At 42.3% G+C, this 13,146-nt stretch overlaps 1 protein-coding gene across 17 annotated transcripts in view; it reads left to right on the top strand.

Annotated features, from left to right (window-relative positions):
* TNIK (TRAF2 and NCK interacting kinase) overlaps nt 1-13,146 on the top strand; it is a 458,011-nt gene that overhangs the window by 233,689 nt on the left and 211,176 nt on the right. For all 17 annotated transcript variants that reach the window (XM_068281022.1, XM_068281018.1, XM_068281020.1 and 14 more), the window contains 2 exons: nt 7,886-8,011; nt 8,768-8,878. In XM_068281022.1, the coding sequence (XP_068137123.1) occupies nt 7,886-8,011; nt 8,768-8,878 (237 nt within the window). The remainder of the gene's footprint in view (nt 1-7,885; nt 8,012-8,767; nt 8,879-13,146) is intronic.

Here is a 13,146-nt window from a genome sequence, read left to right as displayed (position 1 = left end):
AATTCATGTCTTTTTTGATGAATATAATAAAAAGTAAAAATCGCAGGAGCAATCCAATAGCACCAAAAGAAAGCTTTATTAGTGACAAGAAAAGGAGCCAAAATTCATTTAGGTGGTAGGTTGTATGAGCGAGCAATAAACCGTGAAAGCTGCAGTGGTCTGAATGGAAAAAAAGTGGCCGGTCCTTAAGGGGTAGAAAGCCCTAGGTCCTCAAGTGGTTAATTAATCCTCCCCGAAATCCCCTGGCAAAGATTAGGAGACTGTTTCCTGTAGAGGCAGAGCTTTGAGCAGTAGCTCTGCCTCTACTCCGTCAATCTTTACGGATCTGCACCTCTGCCCGTCCCTCTCAGTCTTCTTTCACTGAGAGGGGCGGGGGGAGGCAGCGATCATCGCAGATTGATTGGACTGGAGGCAGAGCTACAGCCCAAAGCTCTGCTTCCCTCAGGCAGCAAAATCCATGACCAGGAAAGTCGTGGATTTTTGCCCTGTGGTTTTGGGTAGATTCATTGAGATTTTAGCCGCGGGGATACGGAGTTTCAAAGGGGGCAATAATGCTTAACAGGGATGTGAAGTAAAAACAGTGATTTAGGGAGGCTTCAGAGTCTCTTTAAGTATGCTTTTGAAAACCATTGTCTGTGAAGACTACTCGTCACTGCATTCACACAAATACATTCCACCACCTTCTCTGGGTCCAAACTTATTGTCAGCGTTCTTGCCAACCGTCGGGGTTCTGTTGATCCCGTCACTGGTATCAAGGGGTGAGCAGCCCAAGGCTGTGGGGTCTAAGCAAGCACGGGTATTCACCAGTACACCCCGCAAGGGATGATGGGCCGTCACCTCAGGGGGTGGCGGAATACTTTGTTGCCTGGTGCTCTCCAGATAATGACACCTAGGACTACCGCACCAGTGATGGAAAACAGAGGGTACCTGACGGGGTAACAGGATACTGGCAGAGTGGACCGTTGGGTAAGGACAGGCTAGCAGGACAGGAAGGTCTAACCCACAGGGATTCCAGGAAGGAACTGGCAGGCAGGATAATATTTAGGAAAGGAGCATACTGTATGGTTCCTGAGAGGCAGTGGACAGGCAGGGGAAATCCCAGGTAAGAAGCAGACAGCTAGAATCCCAGGAGGGGTACTGACTGACAGGGTAAGTCCCGGAGATACTGACAATCAGAGGTAGTCCTAGGGAGGGGAGCTGACAGGCTAGGAACCCAGAGGGAACGGGCAGGCTGGAGGAAACCCAGGGAGGTTGCAGGTAACTGGAGAGCTCCCAGAGGGAACCGGCATGCTGAGGGGAACCCAAGGAAGCTGCAGGTGACTGTAGAGCTCCTGGAAGGAACTGGCAGGCTGAGGGGAAACCCAGGGAAGCTGCAGTCTACAGGCAAGAGAGCCCCAGAAGGAACTCACAGGCTGAAGGAATCCCCATGGAAGCAACAAACAGGGAGCTGTGACAGGCAGGAATCCTGTGGCTGCAGGCTGACAGTTGACTGACTCCTGACAGCTCCGGGAAGCACGTAGAGCTGGTGTCCTCCACCATGCAAAGACAGAAGCGAGGAGTACAGCGTGGGTCTCGGTGGCTGGAGAGTAACAAACTATCGTTACACTCCGCCACCCTTGCAGGATTCGGCGCTGGATGTGAGGAGAGGTAAGTGGCATGAGCAGTTGTGACACTTATATAACCCCTTCCAGTGTTTCACTCCCTGTGGACACACAGCCACTACTTCACTAGCCTTTAACCAACCACCCTATGGTCGCATATTACCTATGTGTAAATTGTAGTCATCAGATACCAGAAGTTTTATAATATAATTTAAATGGAAACAGATCACAATTGTAGCATTTTATGTTTGCCATCATTCACCACACTAAGTGAACCTGAATAAATGAAGCCTATGCTCTGTGGTTAGGCTTAGGCTTTTAGGGGTTTTAGCTCTGAGCTGCAGATTTCTGCCCGAGCCTAACTCAGGGTTACCGCTAAGGAGGTTAACAACTGAACATTGTGCTCCTACTTTCCATGTACTCTAGATGTAAGGTGCATCTTAGCTGCCTCTCGCATAAGTGTGAATTATATACATTGTGCTACAGGATAAGTAGCAGATCAGTATGGTGGAATCACACATATAGCTTGATATCAAGGCCTTCTCTAGGCGTAGCCTGTCTAAGCAAATGCCTAGGGTCTATTGTCCTCTGCAGCGTATTACAGCTTTCCGGTGTCCACTGCATTATATTATTGTATACCAGCTTTCCATTGGCTCCTATAGTGAATGAACTTCAGCATTTGTTTCCTGTAGTGTGTTCCAGCTTCCCACTTTCCCCTGTAGTGTGTTCCAGCTTCCCACTGTTTCCTGTAGTGTGTTCCAGCTTCCCACTGTTTCCTGTAGTGTATTCCAGCTTTCCACTGTCCCCTGTAGTGTTCCAGCTTTCCACTGGGACCTGTAGTGTTCCAGCTTTCCACTGTCCCCTGTAGTGTGTTCCAGCTTTCCACTGTCCCCTGTAGTGTGTTCCAGCTTTCCACTGTCCCCTGTAGTTTGTTCCAGCTTTCCACTGTCCCCTGTAGTTTGTTCCAGCTTTCCACTGTCCCCTGTAGTGTGTTCCAGCTTTCCACTGTCCCCTGTAATGTTCTCCAGCTTACTAGTGTCCTCTGTAGTGTTTTCCAGTATTTATTCCCTGTAGTGTGTTCCAGTATTTCATTGTTCTCTGTAGTGTTCCAGCTTCCCAGTGTTCCCTTAGTGTGATCCAGCTATCCAGTGTTCTTTGGAGTGTGTTCCTATAGTCTATTGTCCCCTGTGGTGCTTTCCACTGTCCCCTGTAGTGTGTTCCAGGTTTCTACTGTCCCCTGTAGTGTGTTCCAGGTTTCCACTGTCCCCTGTAGTGTGTTCCAGGTTTCCACTGTCCCCTGTAGTGTGTTCCAGGTTTCCACTGTCCCCTGTAGTGTGTTCCAGGTTTCCACTGTCCCCTGTAGTGTGTTCCAGGTTTCCACTGTCCCCTGTAGTGTGTTCCAGGTTTCCACTGTCCCCTGTAGTGTGTTCCAGGTTTCCACTGTCCCCTGTAGTGTGTTCCAGGTTTCCGCTGTCCCCTGTAGTGTGTTCCAGCTGTCCACTGTCACCTGTAGTGTGTTCCAGCTTTCCACTGTCCCCTGCAGTGTGTTCCAGCTTTCCACTGTCCCCTGCAGTGTTTTCCAGCTTTCCACTGTCCCCTGTAGTGTATTCCAGCGTTCCACTGTCCCATGTAGTGTGTTCCAGCTTTCCACTGTCCCCTGCAGTGTTTCCCAGCTTTCCACTGTCCCCTGCAGTGTTCTCCAGCTTTCTAGTGTCCTCTGTAGTGTTTTCCAGTATTTATTCCCTGTAGTGTGTTCCAGTATTTCATTGTTTCCTGTAGTGTGTTCCAGCTTCCCAGTGTTTCCTTAGTGTGATCCAGCTGTCCAGTGTTCCTGCACCATGTTCCAGCTATCCAGTGTTCTTTGGAGTGTGTTCCAATAGTCTATTGTCCCCTGTGGTGGTTTCCAGTGTCCCCTGTAGTGTGTTCCAGCTTTCCGTGCTTACTCTATGTATAAAAATTAGGAGTTTTTGTTCCCTATAATCCTTGGCTAGTGGTATTGTAGTTCCAACATGTGGCACCTCCAGGCTATCCTTGCCTCCACCCTCCATAGAGATTGGGTGTATAAAGGGAAGGGGGAAGGTGATGGCACAGGTTTCTTTGCCCAGGGAAACAAAGAGGTCAGAAGCGCTCTTATCTGGCAATTAACATGATGGAATTTTTTCCCAGTCTGAAGGATGCCAAACTTGTTTTATGAACCGTGACTACAGGGCTTGGATGCTTTCCTTATATTAAACAAAATGAAGAGCTCTAATTACTAGGTATAAACTGATGATACTTTGATCCCTCCAGGGAGAACATTTTACCCTTGTGTCTTTTTACTTCCTTTGAATGAAGGTACAGAGAGGTTCAGTACAACTAGATAGCAATAGCCCTGCTAATTGTATGCAATATTAACCTTCCAGAAGGGGAATGGATTATTATACGGAACACATTTTGTGTGCATGGGCAGGTTTAATATTACACGTTGGAGTGACTTCTCTTTATAGAAGTGGTGTTTACACTTGGTGACAGTGTCCCTGTGTTAAGATCTGTTATCACAGTTGGAGTTACCTTCAGAATGACTGGGCTCACTATTATTATGATCTATGTGCAGAGGTGTGATTATAAATTATGGGGTCTGTCAGCACATTTTTAATAGGGGCCTCCAGCACAGGGCAAGTTGAGCGATGGCACCACCCCTTCCCCAGCCATATTAGTGGATATAGCAAACATACAAAAGCACATGGACTATAGTTAACTCCTTCCTCAGCATATTGTCGGAAAATCATATTAATGCAGAGAAATTATCTCCATCTTGCTTTAACCACCCTGGCGTTCTATTAAGATCGCCAGGGCGGCTGCGGGAGGGTTTTTTTTTTATTAAAAAAAAAAACGATTACATGCCGCCAACTGAAAGTTGGCTGCATGAAAGCCCACTAAAGTGCGCTCCGGATGCGTTCTTCTGATCTTCAGAAGTAACAAGGAATGAGCAGCCTTCCTTGTTTCGCTTACCTCGTCGCCATGGCGACGAGCCGAGTGACGTCATGGACGTCAGCTGACGTCAGCCGCCTCCGATCCAGCCCTTAGCGCTGGCCGGAACTGTTTGTTCCAGCTACGCTGGGTTAGGGCGGCTGGGGGGACCCTCTTTCGCCGCTGCTGCGGCGGCGATCAGGTAGCACACGCGGCTGGCAAAGTGCCGGCTGCGTGTGCTCCTTTTTATTTGAACAAAATCGGCCCAGCAGGGCCTGAGCGGCAGCCTCCGGCGGTAATGGACGAGCTGAGCTCGTCCATACCGCCCAGCAGCTTAAGCTGATTATCTATGTTTTAAAATGTTTTGCAGATTAGTTGAGTGAATATCATGATTTTATGATTCTAAGCAGAGTTCTTCTTTAATCAGTTAGATTGTTGGTTAGAGTAACCCTTAATGTCATTTTCTTCAGTAAGCGGTTTGTACAAGGTTATGTTTGTATTAAGATAACGCTGGAGAAATGTTCTGACTTTATTCAGTTCTGGCTGTAATGCCTGCTTAGCAAGGCTTGCTCATCAGAGACATATACCGCAAAAGCTAAGCCTGCTATACGCTGATATTTTAATCATGTATAGAGATCCTGTATTTATTAATGATCAATAATAGACCAATACATTAAGGTAAAAGTGAAAGTTTGCTTTCTATATAATTTAGCATGTATTAAAGCAAATGGCTGTTTGTTATGAATACCAAACCAAAACAATAAGCCATGTGATCAAGACAGTACAACCTGTGACCACAGGGGGTGTTCAGAAATCCCCGTTAATTAATGATGTACCAAAGAACATGCCAATTTCCTAGAATAAGTCAAGAACATACGCATATATCTTGGCGTCCATCAGATTCAGAAAGATGTCCTAGAACACCATTTGGGTCACCACTTGTGTCATAAGTTCTAATTAAAATGTTATTGATGTAATTTTGATTAAGAAAAGACGTAGATTGCGTACGTTAATAAGCCAAGTCGTGTTATATATGTACGCACCTGCTCAGATAACCCGCTAGTTTAAAATGTCACAAAATGTCAGAATGTACCAGTTAAAAATAAGTTTGAATTTTGTGCGTCACCATAAAATCCCCTAACCAACGCCATCTTAGAAACTTCACAATAAAAATCCACTGGCAGGCTGTTATATTTGATCATTGAGCCTGAAACTCTACTGAGATCGACTGTAGCCTAGAGTCTACCTTCCACTGTGAATCTAGAACACAGGAGAGGTAATATGCATTATTCTTGGTGAATTTATTGACAATAGCTTATATAAACATTAAAGACTTGTCATTTGAAACTTCAGCAGTTTTTTATGTTTTTTTTAGATATATTTTTTTTATGCTATTCTTCATATACAATCAGTAAGCATTCCTATTTAAATGCAATTGCAAGCTTAGGGACAACTACCTAGCTTTGATTGATTAAGATATATCTACGTAAAGTACTTTATACAAGAATAGAACTCTATATACTGTTTTTAAGGATAAAGCTATATTTGTGTGTACCATACACTGTACAATCTCGAGACAACAATTATCGATGGAGGATAAAATCTACAGAAGAAGAGTTGCTATATCGATATGGACTTGTTTCACTATAAGGAGCTTTGAAAATAAATGTATATTGGATGGACAACCGAAGAGATGTATATTCCTGTATATATGCTTTATCTATTTTTTATATCAATATAATTTTATAAAATTTAACAGATGAGTGTTGCGTATGTTTTTCAGAGGTAAACCTGTTAACCTATAAATATTCTGTTTATAGTGAGCTACGCACCCACTACTGGCTAATATTGAACCCCACACTCGTATTAGATGAGACCACGGCTTGGGCTCTTGTGATGGCGGTGGTGTAAACACATCAGTAGGGATCCTTACTAGGCTGTGCTGTAAGACAGGCAGGTGTATTCCTAGTAATAGCAAACATTTCATACATTTGTACCAGGTTTGCAGGCTATACTCTCCAGTTTTCTCTAGCTCTGGATGGCTATGGTAGATCAGGCCCAATGTCAGTCAGAAGCGCTGTCTAGCAGGGCTGTTAGCATTGACCCCACGTAGGTATCTCAGTTTCTAGTTATACACTGAGTGAACTGCTGCTGTTCTCTCTTGGCAAGTGCTGCAAGAATCTACTCTTTAACCACTTAAAGACAATAGGCTTAAACCCCCCTAAAGACCAGGCCATATTTTTCATCAATTAGGCCACTGCAGCTTTAAGGGCTCGCTGCTGGGCCGCACAACTCCGCACACAAGTGATCCCCCCCCCCCCTTTTCTCTGCAGCAACAGAGCTTTTGGTGGGGTCTGATCACTCCCCCAATGTTTATTTATTTTTATATACATATTTATTTCATGCATCAGCCTGTGGCAGCCGATCACTCTTATGTCTCCCAGGGGGAGAGCCGTGTCATACTGCGGTCCTCAGTACAGCGCTGCCTTAGATCGCAGAGCTGTACTAAGTAAATAGACAGTGGTTTCGTCGTCTAACAGTCTCTAAGCGGCGATCGCTGCTGGGAGACTGAAGGCGGAGCTCCGTCATCCAAGCGGAGAACATTGCATTATGGTAGCCCACTGCTGCAGTGCGTTACTTCTAAATGCATCCCTTAATAGATACAGGGAAGCATACTTGTCATTGCCTGTATGCTCTTCCCTCCCACTAGGGGAGTAGTGAGGGAGAGGAGAGGTCTCTGATCACTGTGGGCTCCGATGGATTAGGTTAGGCGAGTTGTGCTGCCGCTGCTTTCACTTATTCCGGGGGAGTGAAGGAGAACATGGGGAGCAGAGAAGACATGGGGATAATACAGAGTCCCTGACATCTGAACGAGTCGGCAGTTCATATCGGCAGGCTTTCGTAACTCAGGGATTCCCTGCATTTGGAATATAAGATGCAGTGACTTTCTCCCTATTTTTTCTTACATTCCAAAAAATATGATTATCGATATTAAGGTGGATAACAAAACACAGGCGAACTGCCTGGAAATACGCAAATGATTAGCGAATACGCCCAATAATAAATGTTGGTTGCGCTTACTTTATGTACCTGTACTGAAAATGAAAATTATGAGCTTTGTTAAACTGAGAGAACTATTCTATTTCCCCTTTTGAGCTGTTTTGCTATACTTTGTATGCTTTGGCTGACTGAGTCTTCTTACAGAAAATATAAGCTCATTGATACAGCACATAATACAATTTATGGATGAAAACAATCGTCAGCCTCTTTACTTTGATTTCATTCACATACATTGTAAGCGTTATCATACTCAGATCTCTCATGCTTGGTTCCAGGATGAAGAGGAAGAGATCAAACAGGAGATTAACATGCTTAAGAAGTATTCCCATCATAGAAACATTGCCACTTATTATGGAGCCTTCATAAAGAAGAACCCCCCTGGAATGGATGATCAGCTATGGGTAAGCTAATTGTCTCTCTCTTTTTTTTTTTTTTTTTAATTAAACATTCTAGCTAATCTTGATGCTTGCCATGGACAGTACATGAGCAAAAAGTGACAAGCTGCAGGATGGTCATCAGGTTTCATCCCGCGTCCCAGCCTATGTAGCATGTAAAGGGGATCACTGTGTATCCTGGTATAGAGGAACTCTTTGCTTGTAGGCTGAGTGGCCAGCATTGCCTCAGTGTCATTCCCTAAAGCATCATGTTTATGTAAATGTGGTCATGTCCATATTTCATGCTCAATTCTTACAGCTGCTGGTGGCTGACATAAGGTGCAGAATAAATTCACATAACTGGAAGTATGTGCATTTTTAAAATGTATTTTATTGTGTTAATTTTAACATGTTTATTGGTTTAAAACCTCTAATAAATCAACAATAGAGAATGCAATTTAATATGAATTGCAACGCTGTAGTGGATTTGCCACTATAGGGTTCCAATGTCCTAGTGCTTTGCTGATTGCATGCAAATTGCTGGTGATCAGTAAGTGCATGGAAAGCATGGCTAGTAAGATGCGGCCCTTACCCGTATAGGCTGAGCTGAGATCATTGGAAAGCTGAGAATATACAATATTAAGGAGAAATGTGTCAGAAAGTTTGAATTGATGTATAATGTCCTCCTTCGTCATCACAAAAAAAACTTTTGCAACATAGTTTAGATGTCATTTTTTCAATCGTTTGCAAATCTTAACAAAAATATTTCCATTTACTTCCCAGCTGGTGATGGAATTTTGTGGTGCTGGATCTGTGACTGACCTAATCAAGAATACCAAAGGCAATACGCTGAAAGAAGAGTGGATCGCATACATCTGTAGAGAGATCTTACGGGTATGTCTAAGTAACCGCTCCTGTATTTAGCTTATTGTCCTTATGAATTAGTTTTAGAAATTTACAACTGGTCATTATTCAAAACGACTCTAAAGATAAGATACAAGAAAAATAAATAAATATGAATACTGTAGTTCAAAGCAGAAAATCTTGGGTACTTATCTCAGTAGAGGGAAGCCTCTGGATAATCTAGAGGCTTGCCTCCACCGATCCAGCAATTTGACATCCTGAACCTCATCAACAAGGGTGGGTGTACTCTCATCCATGAATGAGTGTGGTCGCAGTAGCATGGAGCAGATAAACCAAGCCCAATCGGCTCTGTGCTAATGCACAGCGTGGCCATGCTCAGAAGCACAGCAGTGAACTTCCAGGGAAAGATAGGGCGTATCTATAATAGCGCCACAAGGAAAAATGGGAGCAAAAATAATGGTAACAGGCACAAAATAACAGCAATAGAATATCAGTAATTTTACCGATATTCTATTATCCACAATAGTAGAATATCACAATACCCTACTGCTACTACTAATTTAACCAATGTTCTTCTATCACCCACTGTGCTCTATCTTTCACCTGAATAGTTTGTCACTAAAAAGAATTCACAAGACATAGACCTCAACTCTTAAACACCCTAAAATTTATTTTTACTACCGGTACTTATCACGGTTAAAAATAATAACACATATAATAACTATTATTATAAATAATAACCCATATCTCTCAGTTGATGGCTAGTTGGGCATCTAACAGGCCCATAACTCCAAAGTGTTCAGGTGGCTTTATACAGGCCAATTTTTTCCACAAAGTATTTTAGCACCATACTTTGTTTGCATAGCCCCAAAACTGAACAGAAGAAAAAGGCCACAAATGTCACCATTATGGAAAGGTAACAGCCAGGGCCATTCAAAAGTGGCTGTTTTGTAAGCTACTGATTTGCTGAAACTTTCCCAAGTTTAATCATCATTTTGAAAATTACCTTTTTTTTTGAATGATGGATTGAGTTTGTCCCTACTTATTTTTATGTGACAGGTGTCCAATTTATAATACACATCAAATGTGTTCTACAACTTGTTAAAACGAGGTTACATATACATTATTTGATGACAAACTGGATGCACAGCAATCCATTATTATTATCAAGCTGCCCTTATGGGTTTTTTTTGTATTCAGATAGGGGCTGGTTAGAGTTAGGAGTAGTTTAGGCGTGGTTAGGCATAGTTAGCAGCTGGCAGTCATGCTGACTGGCACTTTATTAATTGGCAAATAGAATTTGCTACAGGCTAAAATGGAGAACAATGGTGGAATCAAACACATTAGTTGCTAATTTGCAGCAAGTTGCCCCTTTAAAAGTGTAGTGATACTTGGCCACAATGAAAGTCTATGGGCTGTGTACTGACACCTTCATGGCTGTCAGTTCGTTACTTCAATCACGTGAATGTAGTTGTGGAACATGAATTTAGGGAAATCTTGTATTTTCTGAAGGTTTCAAAGAAGTACTGAGACACATTGCTGAGCGGCCACATCTGATAGACAAATGTGGGAAAGAGAGCTGGCAATTACTTTTCGTTAGGATGATTGGGCTTCTTTTATGAACACATCCCCAAATGTTCCATTTTTATCAAAAGCCAAAAAATAGCTCACAGAATGTTTTTAAGGTGGTATAAAACTACTGCAGGTCTCTGTAAGTTAATTCAGGAGTTCCCAGATATTTGCTAAAGGTGTGGAGGTGTGCAAGTACGACTCCTGTATGATGGAGGGGGTATGCATTGTGGTGCCATGATTTTATTTAGGTGCCAAGCGAAGCCCATAGTAAAAATATTTGTAATGTGTTTTTACCTTCATTTTTTTAATTGACTTACTCAGCCCATTATTTTCACACTAACCCTCTTTTAATGCCTAACACTAACCTCCCCTCCTAATGCAAAACACTACCCCCTTCCCAGCACCCAAATGGCCAAACTAAAAATCACTATACAAACTGTTCAACCTGCTGATAGCCGTCAGCTGTTGTAGGTAATACCCTATCAAAATCAATTGGGAGCCAACCGTGTCTAAATGGTTTAAGGAGACTGATCAACAGGCAGATTGAGGAATTAATGTATGAGGCACAAGGAAAGGGTTGGACCATGTGGACACTGTTTAAGGTTTTTGACAAGTACAATTCTTTAGGAACTATAAAAGCCTTGGTTGTGCACTGTATGGAGGTGCTTGAAAACAGAATGCAATTAGTCACCCGTCTCCTTCCCCCAGGGGAAGAGGGAGCAATGTAGGTTCCTATGTTCTGAGTCTTATCTCTCTGTCTGCTTTCCCTTCTTTACTTCTCTTATCTTCAGTTCCCTGCGGACCATGTTTTGGTGTATTCACTAGAGATTATATACTGTGAAGCCAGAGACTGAGAAATTAGAAAATTCTACCCTTTTATAGAGCTCTAGTTTAAAGTTTAAGCTAATATGTTCCCTTAGATTTATATTTAAATTTGTAATAGAGGGCCTCCACATTGTTTATTTGTTATTTCTTGTATGTGATTATTATAATTTTTTATGGACTAGTTGATACTACAGTACCACATTCTACTTGCATATCTATAGATACTCATCTGAATCTGGTTCGCGTTTTACCTATCATTAATGTGGCACTGATGTTCTCGTTATTGTTATTACTTAAAAAAAGTACTAAAAGTTCTGAATTCAGATTGAAACTCTTTATAAATGGGACCTAGACTGTATATGTAGAGTCTACAAAAGTTTTTGTGAATAATAATGCATGCAGTGGATTATTTTGCAAATAAAAAGATCTTAGAAGGGAGGCGACCACTTGCCGCTTGTTTCATTGAATTGATTTCAGACAGATTAGATCATTCTAATCTACAACTTTTCAATATTTGTTACTGGTCTGTGAGTTTGGAGAGGCGGGTCAGTTGTCAACCCAGTAAGGTCAGTAAGTCTACATAGGATGTCGTGGGATCGTCTACCTACATCAATTTTAATTTTCAGTTAGATTTTGCTTGAATAAGGACAGGTTACAGTGAAATGCATTGATTGATACTGCTCTGCTGGTGTTTTGATTGTTAGCTCTGTCAGGCCCGTTTTAAACTCCCGTTGCATCAAATTAGGGTTTGTAATTTTGGAACCCAGCAGGGACGGATCAAGACCAAGTTGCGCCTGGGGCATGGTCAGGTTTTGGCGCCTAAAGGTCAGGTTTTGGCACCTAAACTGCCATTCATTTTGCCGCCTTTTTAAGAATTCAACAAACTGCGCCTAGGGCAAGATACCCGCTTGCCCCCCCCCTAGATCCGTCCCTGGAACCCAGTATTCAGAAAGGATGTAGGGGAAGTTAATTCTTGTGTATATCTAGCAAGGTTCCAGAAGATGATAAATCAACCATCTCTATTTTGCCGGCAACTAATAGCATTAAATACAATAGATAATGGGAACAATAATCATATTCATGTAGACAGAACTCTGACACACGCACTCACAGTGAAGGTCATTGTGGATAACTGACTGACTGATGCACTTGAATGTGTGAGACGCATAACGTGGGCTTTACAGCTGCTAATTGAACATTTTGTGGTAGAAAATGCTCAATAGTGAGTCAGCTTATGGCAGGCCATTACGCAAACAGGCGTGCATAAATTATTGTTGACTTTAAATACAGTTACAGAGATCTGTTTGTGTCAGTGGAGTCACAGCTCCTTAATAAGCTACGGTCTTGATCTGTAAACAATACGCAGAGTACAATGAGTGACAATAAAGTCAGCAGTTTTTAAGAAGTTATAATTGCTCTACTTTATATGCGCTGTCACATGCTGAAAAGATGATGATAATTGTATTGTTTGTAATAATAAAGTGAAACTGTTCTTTTAAACTTATTTGTAGCTTTTGATGGAAAGGAGAATAGTCACATAGATGCAAAAGGACAGAATTCTAATGATCAAATAAATGATAGTTGGTTTGTGACCAATGTCTGCCAAAGAGTGTGTGGGTCAGTCAGTAGATCAGTCATAATTCTCCACTGGTTGCATTTCTAAAGAGTAACGGTTAATTAAATATTATTCAGTGTTAACATAGAGAAAGTTTGCATTTGACTTCTTGATTGATATGATCAGTCTATCAGATGTCATTCTAGTTATTATTGCTACTTTACACCTTTATGTCACCGTGGGAGAGATTTCCCCTCACTGCCTCTCTCAAAGGTAGTTATCTTTCTTTATCTGATGTGTAACTACAAATCATGAGGGGCCCCAGAAAAACTTGGAATGCCTCCCC

This window comes from Hyperolius riggenbachi, chromosome 4, assembly GCF_040937935.1.
Source record: "Hyperolius riggenbachi isolate aHypRig1 chromosome 4, aHypRig1.pri, whole genome shotgun sequence".
Classification (NCBI taxonomy): domain Eukaryota; kingdom Metazoa; phylum Chordata; class Amphibia; order Anura; family Hyperoliidae; genus Hyperolius; species Hyperolius riggenbachi.
This window is presented reverse-complemented; position numbering and strand designations above follow the sequence as displayed.